This window comes from Vanellus vanellus (assembly GCF_965231255.1).
Source record: "Vanellus vanellus genome assembly, chromosome: 6".
NCBI classification, from domain to species: Eukaryota; Metazoa; Chordata; class Aves; order Charadriiformes; family Charadriidae; genus Vanellus; species Vanellus vanellus.
Window position 1 is genome coordinate 9,363,984 of NC_138911.1, and position 26,861 is coordinate 9,390,844.

Below are 26,861 nucleotides of genomic sequence, written 5' to 3' on the forward strand. Positions count from 1 at the left end.
GTCACATGATGGGATTACTGTTTTCCAGGCTGGTCCCTACGTGCATTGGAAATCTGGAGGGAAGGCTGTTTGAGCACAGAATTCAGTAATGCTTTTGTGTAACCACCTTCTTCCCACAGAGAGGATAAATGTCTTCATGGAAAATACTGCACAGATCTACATGTCTGTGCTCAGCACGTCCTTCCTAAGTGAACATGTTCACAAGCCAGGAATTGTGGATGAGTGTGGAGGTGGGATTTGCCCCAGTAGGGAAAGGATTCAGAGCAAGAAGAGGGTTTGGAAGGGGCGGGCTGCCCGCAGGCTCCAAACCACCGCTGCAAATTGGGGCCTCTGCGAGGTTTGTGGTTGATGGTGGTGTGCCCAGGATGCCTGGCATGTGAGGATGGGTCTGAAACCCTTCTAGAGGCAGCTGAGAAGGTGAAGAGGGGAAATCGGCATGCCACAGGGAAGTATAGTTTGGGTAACTGACTCGTTTCTTATTAAAAATAAATAAATAAACTAGTGCTCAGTTAAAGTAGATACTCAATATTTTGGATAGAAACGTTCTTGATGATGCTTAATGACACACCTGGATGTTGAAGTGGTGGTTGTATTTCAGTTTACCTAAGCAATTATATATATATAATCAATTATCTGCCTGAAAAAGCAGTGGTGGCTTTTATTTGTTTTTTTTTAAAGACATGGTTTGTCTGCAGGCAAGCCTGCTTGTTGAGGTGTGACTAGTCAGTAGCCAAGCAGCAGGTCATTTACCAGAGGTCGTTGATTGCTGAACACTGATTTGTCCTCTGCCTGTTCTTCTAAGGCAATGATACTATTTTCAGGATATTTGTCTAATGGTGTGCTTTTTTTTTTTTTTTTTCATTGTATCCTGTAAGTAGGGAGCAATGTTATTCTCACCATCAGTGCAATCTTTACTCCCCAGCATTTATTTGTCTTTGTTTAAAGAGACCATATTTTCCTGAAGAAACCATAGGCCAGCAAGGACTAATTTTGCTGGAGTCTGAGGAAAGTTGTAGTTAAACCGCCGGTTCCTCTAAATCCCCGCAGCAAGCACGGCTTGGCTGCAGGTTGGCTTGGAGGTTGAATCAACGCAGCACAGGATGCCTGAATTCTTATGGAAGACTGAATATACTAATTTATTTATAATCTTCAAGCCCTTCGCCACACTGAGGGGACCCACTGAATGATATTTGTTGCCTCCCAAATGTTGTTTTCATTTCGCTTGCTATGGTGTTTCTTGGGTAACTGAAATGCATACCTCTAGGCACGTTGTATGATACCAGGCGCAGTGTGACAGTGTGAGTAATGTGCAGCTACAATTAAATAAACTTTCTGAAGATTTCTTTTTTCATATGATAGTGCCAAGAGATTTCAAAGGCTTTGATGTCGACAGTTACAGTAATTACACTGCATCCATTATGTTGTTCTTGGTAAATTAGATTTCCTGAGTTGGCCTGAGCAGAGGTGCCTCCCATTTTAACGTGCTGTCTGTAACCTGCTCAATACTTTTTCTACATACTATATTTTGATCTACTGAGTATCAAATTTCAATTGTTTTTTTTTTTTTTCCCCACCTAGATTATTTGCATATATAGAGTACACTTTGTTACTGATTCTTAAAGTATCTCTCTCCAGATGGTGGTGATACCTGGGGAATGAAGCTGATTAACACAATAGCTTATGGGGGGGGAGGGGGGGAGGAAAGCTACAGCCAGGAACTTAATAAATAAATAAAAATTAATGTGTTTTTTGTTGGAATCTGGAATGTATAACTTGCCTGTAGTGGTACCCATGTACTACTTTCTATTGCTTTTATACCTGGCCTGACTGGGTGTACTGCTGGGTGATTTCTCATTTAGCCTTTCTATTTCTCATTAATGTCGAGTTCCTGGGAAAGTTGGTGATCAAAATTTTTTTTAAAAAAAGGTAAAATTAATAAGTAAAAACAGTTGATGATTTCTGGGGTATTTTTATGCTTTTTTTAAAAAATATCACAAATTTTCAAGAGTGCATCCTGCCACTCGCTCGCTGGGTTTGAGGTGCAGTGAGTTGCTGAAGCACGTACAGTTGCAGTGGACCTGATTCATTCCTGCCCTGCTGCTCTTGCAGCTGTTTGCAGCTGTGCAAAGCAAGTTCAAAATGCTGTTGGATCCAAAGGTAAGTGGTTATTCTTATTTGCGTTAAGGCTGGTTTATACAAGCGTTGTAGAAAGGATGGGCTTTGAAGCAGGGAGTCAATATATAATCTAGCACTTTCTGTCCCCTCCTGTAACGAGAAGGTATTAAGTGATCTGAGTTTAAATGAGCTTTAGGCTTACGTTACAAAAATGCATGCGATAACAGTAGGTTCCAGGCAGTGGGGATTAGATTTGCTATGCTTACAACAGGTTGGAATGTCTTTATGTAATTAATTAAAAAAACAAAAAACCCCACAAAGTTCAGTAAGAAGAAAGGCCATATTTTGATTGAAATAGTTCTCATAAACAAATTGAATTGACAGCTTGGATCTACTTTTTCCTCTCCTGCTGTGCAAAACCTTGGGTGATAAGAAAATTGTGTTTTCATGATAGAACACGACTACTCGCACACAGGGAGACAGAGCTTAAACACCTCCTGGCTCACTCTGTGGTATGGGCTCCCGTTTAAATCTACTGCTATGCAATAGGATTGTTTCTTTATCATGGGGATAAATGTATAGTATTAATTTCTTAGCTTCAAGCTAAATTTTGCACTGCCAACAAACTATATGATTTCATAGTGATGCAGCCTCATTGTGACAGTTGCAAACTGAGATCCTGTGATTGATGCTATTAAGTCGTGTAACATACCGCGTTCTGGTGTCAAATTTTATTTTTGTTATTGTCAACATTTTACTATGTCTCGGCAGAGTTTTAAATAATTGCTGCAATAAAAGAAGCTTTCGGATGAGAAACATGGTGCCTGGTGGTTTGCAAATTGGAATGTGACTGAAGCGTATTTATCACTTTGAAATTACAATTTTGAGATGACATATCTTTGATTCATGCAGAAAATTATTGTAATATAGTTTTTTAATTGGAATTCTGGATACATGCTGTGTACTATTTTAAGTATCACCTGTTAATGAAAAAGCAGTAGTCAGTGAAGAATGAAATGAATTATTAGTCTTTATTTAAGATTCCAATCAGTTTTAGTAAAACCATGAAAAAGAAATTAATGTGAAAGTCAACAAGACAAAGCTGTAGACTGTGACCAGAATTTACCATCTCATTTCTGCCCTCTCCTGCAAACAAAGCATTTGCTTTCAGTTTAAGGTAATGCAAAATAGCACCTGCCTTTTAGTCCAAACACCGAGGTAAGGGGGTCTCTCACAGGTCCCTCTCCTTGTGGGGCCAGAGGAGTCCCCAGCAGGTTGAGGGACTGCCTTAAGAGTGGTGTTCACCTTGCCGTGCTCTTGTTACACGGGTGGGAAAGAACATTTTGGGCATTCCTTGGGGATGCACTGCTGCTGCTCGGGTCTGAACTGGTGTTGGGCACAGATAATCATGAAGCCAGAACTCATCTTGGTTTTTTGGTTTGGTTTTTTTTTTTTTTTAATTTGTTTCCTCCCCCAGCTGCTTTTCTTTGCTCTTTCAAGGTAGCCAGTTTGGAGTTGCACAAAAAAGACTTTCTTCTTGGCTAATGAAACTCTAATTCTGTATTAACTGTCTGTGCTGGCTCACCTTTGCTCTGCAGGTGATCCAAGCTCCTGCCTGGGACTCTTAGAGCATTACAAAGGGGCAGGAAAGCAGACAGAGCTGCAGTAGATATAGTGTGAGAGCTGTTGGGGAGCAGGGTAGGTGCCACCGCTTGCGCTGGTGTTCCTCTAGGGGCTTGCAGGGAAGGCCAGACCCCGGAGGACAAGGTGGCAAAGCAGCACTATTCATTGAGGGAATTTTAAAAACCACAAGGTAGATGTGTCTGAGCCAAATGGATATTTAAAAAAATAATTTACAGACTCTTTTTCTGCTTGTGCAAGTGTCATGAGCTTCTCCTGATTTATTTTTTTTTTTTTTATACGTTTGGCATCCACACTTTAACTCTTTACTGTACTTGCAATTTTAGTTCTACTTAATGGTGGTTCATCCATGAAGTTGCCATTTTACTGTAACGGTGTCCTGATGGACAAGAAGAGCAGCAGTCTTTGAATGAAAATTACTTCTCCAAAGTGTGATGTGTCATATCTGTGACTATGTTTGTGCACGCGATTCGCCGTTTTCCTCGCATCCAGACCAGTAAACCTTGACAGTGAGGAAGAGTGTGTGTTGAAAAAGTACCTGGAAGGGGCATAAATCTAACTTAAGAAATTTGCTTAAGTGCTTCCCTGATCTGTGCAATAAGTCACCTGTCAGGAAGGTTATGGGAAGAAACTTTCACCTTGCGCTTCTGATCTTACCTGGCGCAAAGCCTCGGATGGTCAGGATGTCCTTTTGTGAGCAGCAGGGGCTCAGATCTTAACACTGGTATTTTGACGCCTGACCAGCTCTTAGTTGATAATAAGGGTAATGAATGGCTGCATGACCTGGCAGTTTTAACACCTTCTTCCTTCATGCCTTTTCTCTTCATCTATCTTTCTTTCATTTAAAAAAAAAAAAAGTGTATTCATTAGTTTCCCCCAGTTATCGCCATCTCATTTGAATGATCTCGTTTCAATACCAGCATAGAGCAGGTTAATGGAAAACCTTCTTAAATACTATATAGTGCATGTGTTTGACAGTGTGGTAGTAATGCTCCTAAAATCCTGGTTATCCTGAAAGCTTTAAAATCCAGATATTCAGTTATACTTATATAAATGCAAAATGTTTACGTAGTGTATACGCAAAGGAAAAGCCTGTCTGAGTAGGGCATCGTCTTTCTCTTTTTGTTAAAAGTGACCACGGGTGTCTCTAAAGATTAACTAAGTGGCTGGAAAGAAATTAGGGTCTGGTTTGGTTATAGGCTGTTTTTGGAAATAGCTTCCAGAAATTTTTAGAGAACAAAATCTCACGAAACTTTAGCAAAAAGAGCAGCAATCAAGTGACAAGAAGTATTGTGGCAGTACCCAAAGTGGGTCAGAGAGCCAGGCTTTTTTAGGGTTTAGTTTTGAGTTAAATTAAAAGTTAGAAGGACGGATTTCAGTTGGAGATCCAAGGAGGAAGTATTTTCAATTACTTTCCTACTAGAGCCACTTTTACTGTTCTGTAAGGTGCAATGTGATGGAGCACGAGTCCTGTGCACTAAAGCACAGCAGAAGACAGCCAAGAGAACCATGCTGCTATGGAGGAGAAAATGTATCTTATTTGGCTTGTTTTAAACTTTTCAGAGGGAGTATTTTAATCATTTTCTATCACGAGCACCAAACCTTTCTATAGGGCTTTGGAGATTTAAATTAGGAGGTCTACCAACTTGTGCAGTGCTATTCAGGCACCATCTGGAAATAGCATCTCTTCTTTCTAATAATTCCTTTTCTTCCAGGCAGTGCATCTTTGAGAAACCAGCTGCTCCCTTTGGTAACCGTTAACTAGTCAGTGGTTTAACAATTAAAAGTGACTTCAGCTATTACTAAAAAAGGATTGTCCATGTAGCAGTGATCCTGCTTTTTTTTGTATGTTTTTTTTTATTTTTAGGACTCTTGTAATTTCACAGGGGAGATATCATCTAATTACTTGACAGAAAATGCCAATACCTTTATCTTAGGGAAAAGAAGCAACTTTTTAATACCACATCACTGATTATTACTGACACTTTTTGTGTTTAGGCAGCCAAGGTAATAGCAGTCTGTAAGTACATCTACCTGCTTTATCCCTGTCTTTGGGTCTTTGTGAGCTTTGGGTTTGCTACATTTGATGCCTGTACTCATATGTTGATGCCTGTAAATTAAATACCGAACCGCTGTAGAAGATATAACTTGCATCTGAACGTGTTGGAGAAGTGCAGGGGTACAGCCTGTATAAGACCAATGTTTACATTTGTATGACACTTCTTCTGGATTTTAATTTATGACTCTAAAGTTAAATTTGTCTGAGCAGTTATTTAACCTTTTTGCCACCAGAGACTAAACTCCCCCTTTGTGCTTTTAGCCTCTGTCAACGGGGGTGGCTGATTTTTTTTTTTTTTTTTTTTTTTTTTACTGACAGTAATGCTGTCCTGTCAGACAAGTATTTGCAGTGATTTCCAAGAGGTGAGAAAGTGAAATGAGGCAACATATTGCTATAAACTTGAGCTATTGCCGCTTTTATGCAGCAAAGAAAAGCTCCTGAAATTAAAGGCTAATGAGCTGTACAAAGCACAGTGAAAGCCATAGAAAATGGAAATAATTTTTAAACATTTGCATGATAGTTTCTAGCCTGAGCCAAGTCCTCATCTACTGTAGAGCAGACAAGGAGCTTAAGAATTAATTACCTAGTTGATATGCATAGTTTATTAAAATGTAATTTTTAATGGTATATTGCACTTCATGTTGAATATCCACTGCAGGTCATAGCAAAGTTGCAGGTTGATTTGTTGCTCAGAAGAATTTAGTCACTGCTCTGTTATCCTGACTTGACCTCGGGAAACTCTGAGAGCTCTCTGGGAGCTGAATGTTTCCTTCATAGGAAAGGGATTTCCTTCCTCTTGAGAGAGGGCCCTTGCAACATTTGTAAAAGATAGGAATCAAAGGGCAATATTGAGTAAGAATAAAATCAGATTTTCTATTTTCCAGAATTATTGCAATTAAATTGATAACTTCTGAAAAGTCAGTACATCAGAAAGAACAAACTAAGATGACGTGTGTGGTGGTTTAACCCCACTTGGCAACAAGGACCACGCAGCCGTGCTCTCATTGCCCCCAAGTGGGATGGGGGAGAGAATCGGGAGAATAAAAGTGAGGAGAAACTCATGGGTTGAGATAAAAACAGTTTAAAAGGTAGAGCAAAAGCCACGCACGCAAGGAAAGCAAGGAATTCATTCACTGCTTCCCATGGGCAGGCAGGTGTTGAGCCATAGCCATCTCCAGGAAAGCAGGGCTCCATCACGTGTAACAGTTACTTGGGAAGACAAATGCCATCGCTCCGAATGCCCCCTCTTCCTCCTTCTTCCCCCAGCTTTATATACTAAGCATGGCATCACATGGTATGGAATATCCCTTTGGTGAGTTGGGATCAGCTGTCCCGGCTGTGTCTCCTCCCAGCTTTTTGTGCCCTCCCAGGCTACTCGCTGGTGGGGCGGCGTGAGGAGCAGGAAAGGCCTTGACTGCTCAGCAACAACCAAAAGCATCAGTGCGCCATCAACACTATTCTCATCCCAAATCCAGCTGCTAGCAAGAAAGTCACCCCTATGGCAGCCCAAACCATGACGCCGTGTATAGGGCTTTTTTCCTAATTTCTGTCCTTTAAGTGGAGAGAGAGAGAAGAAAAAACCCCAAAGCCTTAAAAAGCAGCTCTCTGTGCAGTCCCTTACCTTCAGTGCTGTCAAGCCTGCTCAGGAACATAATTTTTCTAATCTAAGAAAAAACCCATCCATTTTACATGTACTCTTTCTTGTCAAGAACTTATGTTTGTAGTCTCATTGATTGACATGAAGAGTTCCCTCCAAAGAAGAATGTGCCACATTTCAATTCAATGTTTGTCTATTAGCTCATTCATGGTGGTGGATCTTACGCATTCACTGATTTAACCTTTGTGCGTTCTGGGGCCAAGTAATAGACCTTGCTTTTTTGGATTCAGAAATTGCGTTGTATACCAGGATGGGTAAACACTGGTTATTTGGTGCAAATCTCAAAAAGAGAATAGAATTTGTACTTGATTATCATTTTGTTGTATTTTTTTAAAAAAAGGTTTGTTATTTAGTCTACTTCAAATGCTGAGTCGTCTTTTCAGACACACTCTTCAGTGTGACCAGAAATTTTTCTAATCTAAAAATTAATAATATACTGATTTTTAAAATTTTTTTTTTTTTAAGAGCAGTGACTTTCATGCTTCGAAAGCATTATCAGTGGGGCAGTACTGAACGCTGTGCAGACAGAGAAAGCAGGGTGCTTCTGTGTGGCACCTACATTTCTTTTCTGGTCTTTACCTCTTTATCCTTCATTACGGTCAGTGGAAAGAGCTTGAGAGGGGCTGAAAACATTGTGGAAACCTCTGTCCTTGTATTGATCCTGTACAGGTAGCACCTCTGAGGCCGTATCTCTCCTTGGAGAAGATTAACCTCTCTCTTGGCTGTCTTGCTGGGTTAGGCCTCAAAGAGGGCCTGTCTCCGTGTCCTCCAGGGCAAGCATGGGGGTGCCCAGGACGCAGCATCTCCGTCTGCCCTTCATGTCTTGACCTGAAATAGGCACTGGAAAACACAGAGAGCTCATCCTCCCCTCTTGCGTGTGTGTTGCAGCTGGTAATTGCAACTTCAAAGCTCTGAAATGGATGAAATAAATTGAAATTAAGCGGTTTAAGGGTTGTAAGGGCACGGCGTCGGGCATTTTGGCTGTACACTGCTTAGCTACCGTCATGTAATATACCCTTTCACAGCTGATGCTTCTAGCACATATAGGAATCGGGCAGTGCTCCTGCTGTGATAATCAGCAGTTCTTGGAGTTAATTTTCTTCCCTGAAACTGTTTAGGTCTCTAACGTAGAGTAACCCGTGTCCTGCCTGCTCCTCGGCTTGCTCATCTGTAAAACGAGCAGCACTCAGAGGAGTAACACTCATGTGCTCAGTTGACGGTAGCAGCGGCTAAAGGTGCTCGTGCTGCCAACCTCTTTGTTCCCGTCTCTGCTGGAGGCTCTCGCACCTGCAGCAGCAGAGGAACATGCACCTGCACGCCGGTGGTTTAGCGCCTTAGACTTCTGCTGAAGCCCTGATGTAGGTGCCTCCCCTCCAGCGGAGGAGCGGAGTTTCAGGGAGGGTGGCAGAAGCTGCTGCACTGGGTTAAGTGAGTCGCTGTCCTTGTGCAGGTAGAGCATAGTCCAGAGGGTCTTCTCCACTCACGGGTTATGGCCTCAAATGTTACGTGCAAAAAAAAAAAAAAAAAAAAAAAAAATTCCCTTGAAGATGTGCTTGGTTTGGTGAGCAGAAAGCTTTTTGCCTCAAGGGAACACTCACAATTACCCAACCAGCATGTCAAAATATATCGTATTATGTAATTTGGTGCACAGTTCAACCTTTTGAAAGCACTATGGTTTCTTTAAAAAAGTTCTGGAGACAATTTTTTTCTTTGCAGAATGGCTTTTAGCGGGGATTCTCTTCAGTCCTCCCTTGTATTTGATTTTGCAAGGGGAGTTAAAACTCTGAAAGCATTATTAAAGGAGTAGCTTGTAGTTAAGAAAATACATTTTTATTGCATATAATAAGAAAGCTGTGCTATTGTTGACTTGTAACTATTAGACTTGTAACTACTAGTGGAAAAACTAAGCTTAGTTCACATTTCCTGTCCTTTGCTGCTGAACTCCCAAAGAGTCTAAGCAGGTCAGAGTTTGGCCCCAAAACTCTTCTTATGCTCATTCAGGATTTGGTACCACCCTTATAGTCTGTCCTAGCTCCAGAAATTAAAAAAAAAAAAAAAAAGGGGGGGTGGGTGGGAGTGGGGGGAAGTCAGTCCTCTAAAAACATGATTTGCTTAAAAATTGGGGGATTTAAAAATGTTTTAGTTTTATCCCACAACCACAAGAATTCAGAGTTTTCATGTAAAGAATGAAAGCTGAAATACTAATACAGTCTGTTTTACTTAAAGGAATTTTCTGTTTGTTTGTTTTCTTGTTGTTTTTTGGTGGTTTTTGGAGTGGTTTTTTTCCTCCCATAAAAAAAGCCTCTCAAATATTGTAAGACTCAAAACACAAATCATGAGAACTGGCAGCTTTGGTGTTGCACGTTCCCAAATGACCTTGAATTTTTTTGCTACGTTGTTCATTAAATCATTTATGCTGATGCTAGCAGTGTCTGTAGAATAGTCCCTGAATAAACATAGTTACTTTACAAAAGTTTGTATAAAAGTGCGTTTACGAGTAGAGAAGCAGTATGCTAAAGTGGGCTGTCAGGCTCACAAAAGCATTGATCCTAAAAGTGTTGCTGAATAAGCAATAAAAATTAAAATAAAAAAAAAAGTTATTCACTTAAATTCCGTGAATAATCTGATAAACTCAAGCGGAAATGGTAGCAGGTACAACCAGCGGGAGCAAGGACAATAAACCCCTATAGCCCATTCTGCTTTCTATACGATTATGTGCAGTTATCCTGCAGCACTGCGTGGCGATGAACGACTCCTCTGCCACGCTGCTCTTTCCTGCGTTTCCTAATGATCCGGCTGCACATCTGCTCGGTGAATACAACGTGCGGGTGATGCAGCTGGAATTGCCGGTGGCAGAATAGTTTCCTCGATGACAGCAGCGGGCTATTTTACCCTGGCTGATCTATTGTCTCCTGTACTGCTCTTCATCCCCATCCCCACTTGCTGGATGCGATGAAAGCATCCGAGCAGAGCTGCCTGTGGGACATGTCCCCCCGTCCCCCCCCCCAGGCAAAGCTGGTGCTTGGTACAAGTCCCACCAGCCTGTTGGTTCCTGCAGCAGTGTTGATGACATCCATGAAGCATTCGCAGGCTCTGCTCTCCCAAATCCCAGCCAGCTTGCGTTTGGGCTGGGTAAGCAATGAAAGCAGGACATGTGGAAAGCGGGAGAGAAGCGCATTTTCACCCCAGCCCTATGTTTTCATTTCATAGCTAAAAGGTTGCCTTCAATGCAAAGCTTTGCCGCTGCTGCGTTTCCCTTGGGATACCCAAAGGGAAATCTGTGAGAGAGGGGGAGGTGCACAAACGTTCCGAACAGAAGACCTTGCTGCTTTGATTTCCTCGGGAGCAAAAATATGGCTGGGCAATTGAGATGACTGAATACTGCATCCAAACATTTTTCTATTGTTTATTATAAAGTTCAAAGGTTTTTTTTTTGTTGTGGTTTTGTGGTTTGTTTGTTTTTTTTTTTTTTTTATGAAACTTTGTGCAATATGGTACCTTCTTATACAGGTTTCCTCACTGAAAAACTTTTGTTTAAATCAGAATTCTGGTGGTATGGGGACAAAATATTTTTCCTGGTTGTCAAAAATAAATTGATAGTAGTTTTCAAATATTATTTTCTGAGATCACTGGGAAGAGGGCTTTTTTGGATGAGAGGTGGTGCTTGTTTTTAATGACTGGCTTTTGTAGCGGTTGACTCTTACAAGTAAATAGAGGCTCGGATGTGAACAATGCTAGGTGCTGGTAAGACGTTCTGTGTTTAGATACTCCAGGTCAGAATTTTGGGTTTGGAAGGCCAATATCTAATTTGGGAAAAATTACAACCAAAACAAATGTGAGAATCCGTCTATTGAATTACTGTGAACTTTTTTCCAGAATCTGCCTAAAGATGCTGATATTAAGGAGGTCACAGAAGAGGATTTATTTTGCTGGCTTGTTTACCTTCACTCTTTTGAGAAAGTTAGCGCAATCCCAAGGACGGGGTTTTCTCCACCTCCCAACCACCCATTCCTGCTGCAGTAGCTGTGGGTTGGCAGCTGCCAAAAACGCAGTTATTTGCGTGCTCTCCCTCCCAGCACATTGACCCCTCTGGGCGGGTTCCTCTGGGGACGAACCCAAACCACAGCGGCCGCAGAAACCGGCACGGCTCGGGGTGTGCGAAGCAGGGCTCAGTACAGGTGTTTGTAGGTCAGCTTTTTGGCAGGGCTGGAAAGCATTTTACAGGTTAAATGTTACGCAAAAGGTGTGAAATTCAGCGGCAAATGTCTTTGTGGAACGGTGCCAAAAGCGAGATGCTTTTGATGCATAGGTTGTGATGTAATCGTTTCATCAATGTACCGCTGGAATAACAGCTATTATGAGGGCATAATTAAGTTTTACCATTCTGCACAGTGAGTAAGAGTAAAATTTTCATATGCTACATAGCTATTTTTTCTGCGCGCTTTGAGTGTCTCTTATTGGTAGCATATTTCGTATCCTTTACCATGCGAAATCTGCATTCCTTGGGCCGTTTTTCCAATTGTAAACTCTTAAGGAATGTGTATATATATATATATATATAAAAAAAATATTTTAGAAACTCTGAAGTGGCTCTGATAACGTGCATGTTGATGTTAGCATCACACTGGGTAGGCTGAACGTTCTTCAACAGAAGTGAATTGCATAACCCTGTGAGGAGGCTGGTGCCTTTCTCCCCTGGTGTAACAGAGATCCATTTTCTGTTTATTTCCCTATCGTATCTGGTATCCGTCACATCTGACCCTGATCACTCAGTCTCTCATGGCAAAACAATAAGTGGGAAACTTCGTACTTGTGAGAAGGTAAAAAAAAAAAAAAACAACCCACGCTTTTTTTTTTATATAATAGTGGCATTGTTTTTAAGAGGTGATGCAGCCCTAGGATAGTGTTATCTGTTACCGGGTGGACTGGGGTAAAGTGGTAAATGGTCTCTCTCAGCAGTACTTATCTTGCAAGTAGACTGTTATTTTTATGTATATTTGTAAGTAATTGTGTTTCTCAAAAACAGGTGTTGTTTTTTGGTTTTGTGTTTTTTTTTTTTTTTTTTTTTTAAGTTATCTTTGGAATCACTTTACCTTAAGGCTGTTTGATTTTGGCCTGTATAAAATCTAGATTGCTTATGTAATTTAATGTTTGAAATTTGTGCTTTAGATGAAATTTGAATTTTGTGCTTTAGATGGCTATAGTTGGTCTTAAGTAGATACTATTGTATTATTAAAATTTAGCCTTTACAATAGTTAATAGCAGTTATAAATTAATTTTGGTTATATTTTTTTTTGTATCAGAAATGAATAATTAAAGCAAATTACTTTGAAATCCTGTCTTCAATATGCTGAAGGTTATGAAAATATATATAGCTGACATATAGTGGGAAGATGTCTTGGCCAGTCATACAATAAAATTTTCATGTCCTTTTTATCAGCTTCACTCTTAAGTGTTATTAAACCAGATGATCTGTGAGTAATGAAATGGAAGTCAGGACAACAAAAGCCGTCTGTCATTGAAGGAACCTTTGAGTTGATATTTCGTAATGTCACAGAAGTGGCAAAACAATATTTCTCTGCCACCACAACAGTGAGGGAAGCTCTGGATAGTCATTGTCTTTCCTTGGGTAGAGTTGTAGGCTGTTACTCAGTTGAGGTTCTCAAACTCTTTTTTTTTTTAGCCTTTTTGTGGAGGGCAATGTTTGAATCCTGACTGTTTTTTCTTAATTCAGTGGCAGCTGTTTCGTGAGCATGTTAACAAATGTATACTCATCTGTCCTGAGAGAAGCTCTGCTGTTGGGGTCCTACAGGCTCCTCTTGCTGGTTGCCTGCCGTTGGGCAGGCAGGGCAGACAAGCGAGTATGTGCTTTGACATGCACAGAATGCTCATGTTGCTTGTTAGAGATCTTTGCTTTATTATGGCATAAAGCAAATAGGACCATGGTTTCAAAAAACAGCAGCCCAGACAAGCAATTCGATCTCTTCACATACTGGTGTGTCCCTACCTCGAGTACTGTGTGTAGTTTTGGGCACCTCGGTATAAGAAGGACTTAAAACTATTAGAGTGTGTCCAGAGGATGGTGGCCGAGATGGTGAAAGACTTCAAGGGCAAGATGTATGAGGAGCATCTGAGGTCACTTGTCATCTTCAGTTTGGAGAAAAGGCTGAGGGGTGCCCTCATCACAGTCCGCAGCTTCCTCATGGGGGGCAGTGAAGAGGGAGATGCTGATCTCCTCTCTCTGGTGACCACCGATAGGACATGAGTAAATGGAAGGAAGCTGCGTCAGAGGACGTTCAGATTGGACGTTAAGAAAAAAGCTCTTCACTGAGAGGGTGGTCAGTCATGGAACAGGCTCCCCAGGGAAGCAGTGCTGGCACCAAGCCTGTCAGAGTTCAAGGAGCATCTGGATGTCGCTCTTAGTCTGTGATTTAGTTTTAGGTAGTCCTGTGAGGAGCAGGGAGGTGGACTTGATGATCCTTATGGGTCCCTTCCAACTTGAGATCTTCTATGATTCTATGCAATACAGATCTTACGGGTATGGCAAATAGACAAGCATACTCATTAGCCATTTGGTTGTGGTTGTTTTGTTTTGTTTTGGTTTTTTTTTTTCCTTGGGAAGATTTGCTTGCCAACTAGTTGACTCACTAGAAATAACCAAACACATGTGAAGAATAACATCTAACTGTGGTGTGTCAGGAGCAGGGGTGGAAGTTGGACAATGACTTCTTGCTCCAGAGGTACATAATTCATTATCCTTTTTTACTGTCACACGTTAGTTAGACATATGCATCACCTTCAACCTTTGCACAGGCACAGGGTGCCTATGCTAATGCTATCCCTTTTACTTGATTAGAGGAGGGTGTAAGGGGAGATGTTGGTCTTCCTCTTGGTTGCCTCTGTGCTCTTCTTTGGTCCCTGTAACTCCTTTAGGTGTGCACAAAAGGGCTCAGAAATTATAAAGCTGTGATTTTCTCTAAACTGGATCAATTTTTAACTTCCTACTGTGGCATATTCATATTTCTCATTATTGCAAATGGAAAGATCCCTAATCAATGATGGCGGTTGTAATGAGGTTACTGCTAAATGGGTTTTAGGGTTGTTGGAGGTGGCCTGAATATCAATAGCCCGAAGCATGAAAGAATAACAGGTAAACCTGAGACATGAGAAACAGCTACTGGTATGTACAAGCAATGCCTCAGCGCACAATGCATGCGGAGTGGAGTTCTCATTGCGACTTTCACGTTGATTTGAATTGGTTGTCTTCTCCTTTCATCTAGTGTTTTCAGCTATTGATAGATGTAGAAGTGAAATATTTTCCCATGTCTGCCCTTTTCCATGATGCAGTCTTGGTTTGCACAGTATTTGGTAAGAATCTCTAGTTGTTGTTATCATCCTACCAATTCTCAAGTAAAGACCATGTGCTTCAGTTTAAACTCCATGCATTGCAAAGATAATTTTGCCTCTGGCATGCTGCATCCAGTTGCAACAAGGATATTGAATTTATGGCAGAAGTTTGAAATGCACACTGATAGTCAGTATCTTTCCATAAAGGTAGAATAAAAAAAAATAAAATGCTGCAGTGGAATGCCAGCATTGTATATTAGTTGCAGAATATTGTATAATTTTTTTAAACCTTCAGTAAATCAAGAGCTTTACTTTATTAATGGACATGAACAGAAAAATTGCCAGTTGGTGGGGAATGGAAGAAACAAGAACTGAAAGACTAGAATTAAGCAGTGGTTAGAGGACATTTTTATTCAGTGTTTTATCTTCTTTGCATTATTTGAGCTTTCATTTACTTCTTGTCAAAATGTGGTAACATCAATTCAACACTTTTTTTTCAGGTTTATATTCTTTCTCTGCTCGTAATCATTCTCATTAAACCGAAGTGTGAAGAAATATATGAGGACTGGTGCAGACTGTGTGCGAATTGATGTTGACAGACTTTGCTTTTTTAGAAAGCAACAAAACATTGACTTGTTTAATTCCCCTTTAGGATTTGTGTTTGCTAAGCGCTAGATGAAATCCCATGCGAAGGCTTTGTGTTCACTGTTCAGTTCGGCCTTTCAGTTCAGAGGTGAAACAAGACAGTTTGAGATGTAACCGATTGGTTAACGATGACTTAATCAGCAGAGATTACCTCACAGAGATTTAAGCTGCAGGTTGCCTAAGGCCTGATTTTGCGAAGCACTTCATTTAGTTCTTAATTTCAAGCATATGTTTGGATCCAGTCTAGTTGGGCAAAATACATGTCGTCTTCTCTCCTACCTTCTGTTAAAAAGCTGCCTGACTGTAACAGGGAAGGAAAAGCCACCAAAACACAGCATAAATCACAGTGCGCCTCCCGAAATATGGTGGGCGTGTAGAATATGAGAAATCAGGCCACACCAGTTATTTAGGTCCTGTGTCCCCCAATGACACGTCAGCAGCCACAGCGCATACAAAAGCATTACTTTTGTGCTGCAAACCTCTCCTGGTGGCTCAGGTTCCCTGGTGGACTCTGTAGCCTCCTCTCCAGCTCTGTTCGGTTACCCATCCTAGAGCTGCTCCCCTAAACCAACTTGTTTCTGGATTCTGTATTCATTCTCGCATTTTGGTGGAGGAAAGATTCTTCACCGTGGCTTAATAAAGCTCTTAAATACAGGGATAAAAGGGAAGATCTGTGGGTTTTTTGTTTGGGCGGTTTTTGTGGATTCTTTTTTGTTTCTAGAGTGAAAATGCCACACTGAACATAATGCTAGCACGTTCCTGTTGAATGCACACAGGAGCCTGAAGGAGCTAGTCTAATCATCTACTTTGGCCTGTGCATATGGATGTTGGGCGGTGTAGCACAAGGGCATTGCAAGAAAGAAACTTAGCTTTAAATAGGTGCAGCATGACCCGTTTTCCTCTCTTGCACTGTATGGTGTTCTGCTGCTGGTTCCTGTCTGTGCGGGCCGATCCCCTTCGGTGCTGTTGGCTCTGTTGACTCTTGGGTTCATCGGTGGCTGGAACTAATGTCCAGCCTGTTTTATAACCATGCGTCTCAAGGTCTGTCCCTCCTTCCTCTTCCATGCCATTAGGGGTATGGAGGAGGTTGGCATCCTGTGTGTCTGATCCAGATGTGCTGGAGTTGGAGGGCAAGGACTGGCTCCGCATTGTGCCTCTGTTCAGCTATGCAAGGGGCACAGCTTGGCGTGGTGGCAAGTGCCAGTATCTTGGTGGTGGGGGCGAGGAGAAAAAAAAAAATCAAAAAACAAAAAACCCCCAAATTTTACTCTTGAGTGAATCTTAATCTTTAAATTAGTAGGAATGTGAGATTTCTCATGCTCTGATTTTAGAATAACTGTAATCATTTTAAGAAAACAAAGCCGAGGAACATTATGGTGTTGAATGTAGAGTAAACCGGTGTTTGAAAGGCTGTGTTGTACATCTGCACATATCAAAAAAGGAGTTTAATTTCCTAATTTGTTTTGGATCTTACCCCTCTTTCCTCGTGTTCATCCCTGGTTTATTTTCTTCCTTTTGTGTCTATAATTGCATGCATTATTAGAACTGGCAAGATGAGCACCTCCAGATGCATCCTGCGGGAGCCCAGCCAATGCTGACTCTATTCCCATGTCAGACTGCATGCCAAGTCAGTGAAGCTTGGTTGTCAAAGTCTATTCCCTTTCTATGCTGCTTCTAAACCCATCTTCTCACATAATATTTTGACGCAGCGTGGCTGACCTCAAGAATTGTCCCAAGCTTAAGAAGGTGTCTTTCAGTATGTTGAACCATCCTAGTTAAAAGTTGTATTTTGAAATAGTATGGTCTAGGAAGCTTTCCTTATTTTTCTCTCAGGTGAAAAGACTTGAGGGGTTTATAATCTGTCACATTGTACCTTTCTTTGTTTTTAGTGGTGTTGTTTTTTTTTTTTTTAACTTTCTCTGAATTTTTATGCCCCTTGAATACAAAAAGAAAGTTCATTAATTTTACTAAGCGTAGTGCATTTTGTGGTGTGATTTGTTGGAACGAGTCAACAACTTCACTTCCTTTTGGGGAAGAATATACTCATTTTACTTATTATTTTACAGGTGTCAGGCAACAGCATATCAACGTTGCTCCTACAGGATCTTTTCCTAATTGGAGATCTGTACTATCACCAACACGGCCTTTCACAGAAACTAAGACTTCCTCGGTAGCTGATATTTCTATGGGGCAGACTTTGGAGAATGCAAACTTGCTTCAGATGATAAAAACAACACTGACTGGCACACGTACCAGAACTTCGGATCAAAGTCATCTGTCGCCCACCCTTTATCAAGGCAGTGGAAACAGCCCGTCCCAGGAACCCGCTGAAGTTTCAGCTGAGTCGCCTCTGAGGTCATCATCTCAAGATGCAGATGAAACAGCTGCTGTATCAGGTTTGCCTCAACTTGGTATGTTTGCCACATTGTCCACTACACCATCAGTGACACATTTGAGTACAGCTGTGCCATTTCAGCTAATACCATTAGAAACACCCTCCATTTCAAACGAAAACACATCAGGATCAGACATCCTTGCTGCTGTTCCATCACCATCATTCTCCTCATTGCTAATTCAGTCACCTCATACCATTAACTTTTCTAAACCGGATGTACTGTCCATCAGAGTGCCTTTGTCTGCAGATCCTGAAAGTTTCTTCAACACAGATTCAGCCAGCTCGCAGGTTAGTGAAAGCAGAAATAGTCCTCTAAGCGCAGTCACTGTAGTACATTCCAGTACGGTGAATCACAGAACGAGTCCCGAGTTGTTTACGGGTACCATGCCTTTCAATCTCTTTGGATCGACAGCAGTGCATTTCACAGAAAGAGTGGGAAAAGGGTCTCCTTCAGAAAGGACCTCTTTTTTGTCTGTATACTCTGATATTCCTCTGTCAAAAACATATCAGTCTTCCCTGCCAGTAACTTCCAGAAGCCTCTCATGGTTTCCTAATAAGAGTATGTATAATGTATCTTCTACTGGAGTAAAACCAAACAGTCAGCCATTTAAGACAGCATTGACTGACAGAAACAGGGATATCGCTCCTTTGTCATCACCAGTTTTTCAGAATAAAGCAGAGGTTCTTACATCAGTCCTCTATCCTGTGGGTACTCCACATTTAATAGCCCGAATGAGTCATCCTCGGTCTTCCACAGTACTGACTAATTGCACTACAGGCTCTACCAGTGCACTTTTCATGTCATCAACTTCCAAGAGCCTGGCTGAGGTCTCCAGCTCAACAGAGAGCACGCCTTCCCTCTTGTTGCCAAAATCACTTATTCCAGATGCAAAGCACGCTCGCAATGCAGTGCTGCCAGTACGAGCATTTAGAAGTGAAACAGATTTTCTCTTTAGAAACACAACACACTCTTCAACAAGCACAAGGTCTCCCTTGCTAACGGAGACAAGTGACACCTTTACTAGGATAGCACGCACAGACAGTCCCGGTGCAGCAGCAGCTGATGAGGATACTTTGCAAATCCCGTTGACTGTTCCCTCGCAGCGCTTGGTGGTGGCTCTGAATCAGACTTTTGCAGAAGACCTGACTGATGGAGCTTATCAGGCAAATGGCACGCGATCGCCAACTGCTTCTGCACGTACTCTCCCAACTTCTGATGGCTTTCCTGCGGTGAGAACAGCTCGACAGCCTTTCACAAGAGGGGCGACAGCAAAGATGTCCATGAACTTTAATGCTAAAAGTCTTCTGCTTTATGGATCTCAGCTTTCCAAAGTTTCTTCAGGTATCCAAACCAGTAAACTCCCCAAAGGATCAAAGATACTAGGCACTGTTTTGGGAGCAGGCGTGACCAGTCCTGATCTAGCTGCAGTGCTGTTCATGACTTCCACTACAGGCCTTTCAAAACCTGAACCTGCTGTCGCAAATATATCTGCTACTAGTATCTTTGTGACTGCACATCTTCCGTCTGGTGCTGCAGAAAGTCCAGATGTAACTGCAAATAAAGATAGAAATACGAGAGTACCCGCTGTTGTGACCCCACGCACAGAGTATTCACCTCCAAGAGCTTTAGATCGTTTTACTGCTGGTCAGACTTCACGTTCCATTGATAGAAAGCATCTCGCCTCTGTTGTGCCTCCAGCATGGGGTATGTGGCCATCACTGGTTTCCATGACAACAGTGATGGACAGCCATGGCTCCAGCTTTTCTGGGATTTCAAGTGCGGACTCTGAAAGCAATTTAGATCCTGTCAGCTCTCCTGAAGTTGCATCTTCGGCTTCTACGTGGTCCAATACAGCATTGCTGTCTTCAGCTGGCATTAGTATTCCTTCGGTAAAAGCTTCAGTCAAAACAACAAGAGAAGTTCCTCCAAGTACTTCTCCATTTGAAACTGTGTACCATGCACCATATTCGGTAGTTTCAGGTCTGCAAAAGACAATGAATGCAAATAAGCAGCCACTCTTCTCCAACCCTTCGGCAAACTATACATATGCAAACTCTAGTCAAAACGTTTCAAATTTACCCTTGACCGGAACGAAGTCAAATAGTTTTCCAGAATTCGATGTAGATACATTTGCACTGGAAACATCTCCTGTTCAGTATTCATCCCTTGCTGCCACTTTGACAGTGCCTGACCCCCTACAAAAAAAGCATGGAAACACAGCTGAAAACGTTGCTAATTTCTTTACTGTCGGAGACATTAATATCAGTATACACTATGAAGCACCTCTCCGTTTACATGTGCCTTCTGTTAATGACACAGGTGCTTTCCCTAGCTCTCTAGAATCGCAAGCAACTGATGCTGGAAAGATTACTTCACTGACAAAAAACGTAGGTACAACGCCAATGTTGGCATTTCAGCGCAGTGACAACTTGACTCTTGCAGCCAGCAATGAAACCAGTGCCATCCACAGCATACTGCCCACCGAGTCCCCCTCTCCCATAACCAAGCTTTCTGGCTCGACTCTCTTGCATAGTTTTATTACAGAAGAAGACATCGTGTCTGGAAACTTGCCAGAATTTGCAGATAACCAATTAGAGTCCTCTGGTTATTTGGTTATGGCTGATAAAAATGCAGCTACGTTTAGTGTGGAGGAGTGGGACGAAAGTGCTACAAGCCATAGTCTAGTTCCCAGTAATATATCTGATAAAGCTACCGAGGGCATCCCATTGCAAACCCCTACCACCAGTGCTCTGCAGTCAGTCATCATACCTTCTGTCCATGCATCACCAACACCACTAGCTTCTCCTTTTTTGTCATCAACCAACTTTACCCATTCTGTCATTACAGTGTTATCTGGAGTATCTTCTGGTGCAATACCTACAGTAGGAACTTCAGAAGCAAAACCAATAACAAGAAAATCATCTCCAGCTTCACCAGTGCCAGCTTCTTCCTTCTTTTCTCTAGGCACTGAAAACACACCTTTGCCATCTGTGATGGCGTTAAGCGTACCAATACTGACACTAACAAAAAATAACACTGCCACAAAATTGACATCGGATCTAAGCTCAGTAGGAACACATACAGATTTTCCTTTTGCAACAAGAAACACGACTGCATCACCTGTGGACGTGACAGCTATGCTCATAACCCCTAAAAGCAGCACAGTCACAGCTTCCACACTTGCACCCACAGCACACGTACCAAGGCAGATAGAAACAACAGTAACTGACACCCAGAAGTTCCCAAGCTCAGAAATCACCAAAACGTCAACCCCGTATCCACTGACAATTACAGCAGCTTTGACATCTATTACAGCATCAGCGAAAACAACTAGGCTTCCCCCTACTCCAGTGGAAAACACCTCTGCTCCTCCCGAAACCACGGCAGCAGCCGCTTTCGCTAACATGACAGTGGCTCCTCCCCTGGATTGTCGGCTCTCGAGGAACCTTATGGTTAAAACAGGTACGTGAGGCCACAGAATTTGCTGCAAGGACCTCGCTTGTCTGTGAGGGGCCACTGGGGATGAGTGGGAAATACACTCAAGTGTCAATGAATGCGGGGGTATTAGTGATTAACGTGGGGACGAGGCTGCCGTGCTGAAAAGATAAAAGCAGGGTTGCCTGATAGGAATGGCCCTGGCTGTATTTGGGGCTTGGATTTTACCATGAACGCATCAAACAAAGCAGTGAGATCAGGTGCCCTGAAGTTCAGTGGGTCACTGCAGGGCTCTAGCAGAACCACCTTTGTGGAGGGACAACCCCGTGGGACGCGATGGTTTGGTCTCCGCCTTGCAGCGAGGAGTCTGTGTTGCTGAAGAAGACAGTGCAGTAACCTGACCCAGTCTTTGGCCCTGTTTACATATGAATACCTAATTCTGGTTTTATATGAACACCTAATTCTGTCACTAAAGATTAATTTGAAAATAATGTTCAGTATTTAGAGTTGTACGCTTCCAAATGGTAGGATTTTGAGCTTTCTATGTGGCCAGTACCGTTTCTGGCTGTAGCTGGTTTTTTTTACAGACAGCTTTTCCTTAGCTGTAAGCGCTCTGAACTAAGGGGGTCTGGAGAGCCCAGGCTTCGTATGGATTCCTTATGGCAGCACAGTGCAGCACCAGATAAGTGTACCTTGGAGGTCTCAGCAAAGAAAAATAGCTACGTAAAAGGATTTATGACCTTGTATAGAACTGAATGATACTGGGGACAATGAAATAAGTGGCTTTTGGACCAAATGCGTATTTGGTAGCTGCTAAGTATCGACATCAGTAGTACGATGAGTACAACTGTTTCTAAAGATAGAAGTAGCTTTTATACAGTATATGATTGAAAGTACTGAAGTGCAGCTATAAAAATCTTTCTGCAAGTTGAAAAAGAAAAAGAAAAAGCTAGTGATAATGTTAATAAAGTGATAATGTTAATAAAGAAAGTGTACGGACACTTCCTAAATGAAAAAAATATAGTTGTAGCAGTGGAGTAACACATTTCTTTGTTTATTTAACTCCGGCCGTGAAAGTATGAAGCGCATGTCCTTTCCGTAGGCCTGCCTGTGCCACACTAGCTCAGTCCCCCGGGAATGCTGCACCGGTGTCCGCAGGCAATCGAGTGGCCTCGCACCTCCCTCAAAAAGGCAGCACGGCAAAGACTTATTGTTGTTGCTAAAGAAATTGCATTTGTTAGACCTCACTGTGGAAACAATGGGCCATTGCCATGGGATGAATAGAGAGCTCAGGGACGCTGCTGAGCCCCTGCAGTTCTTGCTGCCGTTGGAGCTGCTGCAAATCCTAGCTGCTTTGATGATCTCCACCCAGCTAGCACAACATAAAACAATTAAAAAAAAGAAAAAGCACACAGTAGCACGGTAATGTCTCAAACCAACATGTGGCTTTTGTCGTTCCACAGTTCTGTTTCTGAACACAAGGAGGATGCTGATCAGCCATGCCTTCAAGGAGAGCGTAAGGAAAGGACTCAACCAAGTGCTGAGACAAGCTTTCAACCAAAATGTCAGCGCTCAAGTAAGCATGCTTGGCTCACCCGCATGATCTCACCAAAACAGCTCTCCAACCAAGAGAATCTGAGCTGCCTGCAGCTCCAGTGGTGTCTCTGGATGCAGGAAGCCTCTTGGAGGGGAGCACCAAGCTTTTCCTATGGAAAGCAGCCATAGGTGGTACCTGCTCTGGGCTCTAGAAATGTAAGGGCCACTCCAAAGTTTTCGCCATTTTATTAGATGAAGTAGAAGGGAGAAACACAACTTTCTTTTTGATATGTTTTGGGAAACAACTACTGACAGCAGTTTCCTCCTCCCCCCGCAGCTCAGGAACGAGCTGTGGTTCACGGTCGGCCAAGTGCTGCTGCGCTCAGCCTGGATCGATCGCGAGAGCGGGGCTGGTAAATGGGGTGTCACTGCTGTCGGTCCGCTCCCTGCTTTGAAAAGCCAGTACCTGACAAGTGCAGTTCCCCAGGGACGAAAATCCTGAGCAGGGAAAAAGCACGTTTTATTGAAAATAAATGAGGGAGGCCTGTTCATCACTTCCCAGCTAAATTGCACGAACCTCTGCATTGCTGGCTGGGAGAGCAGTCTTAGGTGGATGTCTGGGGCACTCTTCTCTGCAACGCAGGTTTCTGTGCACTTAGGCAGGGGTTTGCGCCGAGTCCAAGGCTGTTATGAGTTATACTCACCAAGCCACTGGGAAGGAGAAAAGTAATTTTGCTCAAAATAGAATGCATCAGGTTGACTTTTGTCTCCACGCTCTCATGCTGCAAGTTCAGATGATGTTAGTCAGTTTGGGAATTGTACATTCCTGAGTTTCAGCAGCAGCAATCAAAACTGTCAGACTTTTTCTCCCACCCTCTTGTAAACCTGAGAGAAGCTGCCTTTTTCTAACAGAGGAAACCAGCTAAAACTTAGTGTGGAGGACCAGTTTCAGGGCTTAAGCGTTTTGGAAAATACAGAATTTTGAGGTAAAACTTAACTCGCTTTGGCTCACAGTGTGTTCATTCTTGTGGTTTGTCATTTCTGCGCATATAGGTGATAGCTTAACTATCTGGGACAGTATAGGAAAAATACCATAGAAGAGGCAGTTGAGGCTGACGAATCAAATATTGGAAACTTTTGTCTTTGAAAAGTCTGTCTCCAAACCTGCAGTGACAGACACGTGCAAAGTCAGGGAACTTCAGCTATGGAGTAGGAGCTGGATGTTCTATGGATTCTCTATATTTTTACACTCATAAGTAAAACGTCCCAGTATCTATACGTGAGTGAAGCCCCAGCCCAAATTAAACGTATGTGAGCTGTGGTAGCAATACTGCACTGCTTCAATTCGGAGCACGTGCTGGATGGACTCTCTGAGCAGTTCTGCTAACACCATGTCTGATGTGACACTAACTGATCCTGTAGGGTTTATAGGGGATTACAGGATAAAAGCCCTGCAGGGGAGCCATATTCAGGATGAGAAGCCCCATCAAATAGTGGTTGAACTGCAAACAAAACTTAAAAAAAAAATATATGTTTCCGTGTGTGTTTTAGGTTGAAATCCTGGAGCAATCAAATAACGTGACAGTTGGTTACTACGTTACGCGGGGCAGACTGGTTTTCATGCCAGCTGCTGTAATTGAAAGGCTTCTTGCGTACGGCATTAGCAACGCCACGGCAGACATAAAGCAGCATGTCCCGCATCTCCAGTCTGTGGCAGCCCTGGCCTTGCCGTGGAAGCCCCTTCCCGCATACCACTACCAGCTGAAAACAGGTGAGCGAGGTCCTGCCCGTGCCCGTGTGTGTGTGTGTGTGTGTGTGTGAACGGGTCAGTGTGCGGGGACGATGCTCCTCTTCCCCTTCGCTGTCCTGCCTCAGCCCCTGCTCCCTGGCCCAGCTGCGGGACAAGCTCTGCTTCGGCTTCATGCGTTGATGTTCCTGGTGCAACCAAGACGGCTGGTGTGTGCATCCCTGTCCTGCATGCGTGGTGCTCTGCTGTCACCTCTGGTGGCACTGCTGTGAAATGAAGTGGCATCACATTAGGGATGAGTCACGCCAATATCCTTGACTAAGACTTGGCGTTTGATTGAAATGGATTTTAATCAATGGGTTGTGCTGCAACCTTTGTGTTTCATTTGGGGACAATCAGATGAGAAACATGACTATATGGGGTATGTGTGTATATGTATATATATTGTTCTGGCTGGAACATTGCTTCACCGCTCTGTATTGCAGCATCAGTGCAGAGCAGTTGCAGTGCAGCAGAACAGTATAAGCTATGAGAGGGCAGAGAATGCTGTAAAAAAAAAAAAAAAAAAAAAGTATTTAATTGTAAAAAGATTTCTTATGTGTGTGGTTACATGTTTATGTACACATACTTACTGCAATTACCCAGTTAAGTATATTTTTCCTGGCATAAACAGAATGAGAATCAATATTATGATTGATTGTGTCTTGTAAAAGCCAATGACCTGCGAGATTTAAGAGTATAACTTGTGTTTTTAGAATGATTTTGCTTACTGCCTGGCTCTGAGTAAGTACAGTGAACTGGCCTTACCGTCTTATATATCAGTGCAGAAATGATCTCCATTTGTTTGTAGAGAGTATCAGCTCTAGTAATGAAATTTAATTCTTATATTTTGTCTTAATTCAAGCTAGCTCAGTACAGTGCTCGAGCGACATAAACTCATCTTACGTGGCTTTATTTTCACCTGCATAACTTGTAAATTGGTCATCTTGCGGTCAGATATTACAGGACTTATGCGACCAAGAATACTTTGTCCACATACATATACGGTGTTCCTTTTCCAGAGCTGCAGTTTGTGGGTCAAACAGACAATATACAGTCATGCAAATTTGTTCAGACCATGGAGCAACGGTTACAGAGAGCGTTTCAGGATGCTGAAAGAAAGGTCTTAAACACCAGCAACAACTTAACAGTTCAGGTACACCGTTGCATGCTCTGCCAGTGCCTGTTGCCAAACTCTCTGGCTTATTCTTTCCTATGTGTATGCTTGTATTTCAACGTAATGTCTTTGATAGCCACTATGGAAGTATGTTTATCCTTTCATCTGAAATAAGATTGTTTTATTTATTACAGGAAAACTTATAAATGCATGATTTACAGAAGACCGTTAGTGTTATTTTCATGAATTTGAATTATAATGTGTTCAGTTAAATCATTTAAGTGAAATGCAAATAAAAATACATATATAAAAATATTCTTCCAAATGTATATTTTTACTGAATATGCTATTCTGACACATCAGTTGCTCTTACTGAGGCTATTCAGGTATAAAGATAATGTCATGCATAGCTGTTTTTAAGATCTGAGGTGATGGAATATATTTCTTTCTTTTTTTCCATGCATTCCAGTTCCATAATCGCAGACCCAAATTCACTCTTAAGGGCCTGATTTTTGCAGACTTTTATGTGTATAGTGGGCCAACACCCTTGTGCTCTGTGCCATACTTCAGGAATAAAGAAATTGCCCTCTGGGTGATATTATGACATGTATTTGAGTTACGATAAAGCTCTGCGTATGGACTCGTGCTCCTTGGAATAGTGCGCGTGTAGCTTACCAGAAGGAGAAAACTGGTCATCAGAGCTCTACTTAGTTACTTTGATGCTGTCTCTTGTAAGCTTGTGTTCAAACTGGAGCAGCTCAGAGGGGCAGAAAAGTGCATGGCAAGAGCTGACCTAGGGAGGTAGGTAAGTAAAGGGATTATCAGGCTTTTCGATAGCTGGGTCCGTGATGCCGAGGGGAGCTTCATGGTGGATAATTTGCTCATGGCACAAGTGGTAGATCTCACAGAGCGCCTAGGCAATTTTGTAAAGAGTCCTAGCAGAAGGTGGTAGTTGTGGGTTTTGCCAGCTTAGAAGTGATAGGATGGAGATCTCAGAGGCAAGATATAAGCTGGGAAGTAAGAGGCTCAGGGGTGTGATCTTCATGACAAATTTCTCGGAAATTATTCTAGTACTATGCAAAGGACTAAGTCAGTGCAACAGAAATAGTATGAGGGTTTTAGATTAA

The 26,861-nt window shown here is 42.3% G+C and overlaps 1 protein-coding gene across 1 annotated transcript in view; it reads left to right on the forward strand.

Moving 5' to 3' along the window:
* Positions 1-26,861, forward strand: part of KIAA1549L (KIAA1549 like) — a gene marked incomplete at both ends in the record, with an annotated part of 132,392 nt that overhangs the window by 44,122 nt on the left and 61,409 nt on the right. Inside the window, 5 exons of the mRNA XM_082485809.1 lie at positions 17,531-17,875; positions 20,708-21,322; positions 22,759-22,871; positions 24,383-24,602; positions 25,640-25,773. Of these exons, the coding sequence (XP_082341935.1) occupies positions 17,531-17,875; positions 20,708-21,322; positions 22,759-22,871; positions 24,383-24,602; positions 25,640-25,773 (1,427 nt within the window). The remainder of the gene's footprint in view (positions 1-17,530; positions 17,876-20,707; positions 21,323-22,758; positions 22,872-24,382; positions 24,603-25,639; positions 25,774-26,861) is intronic.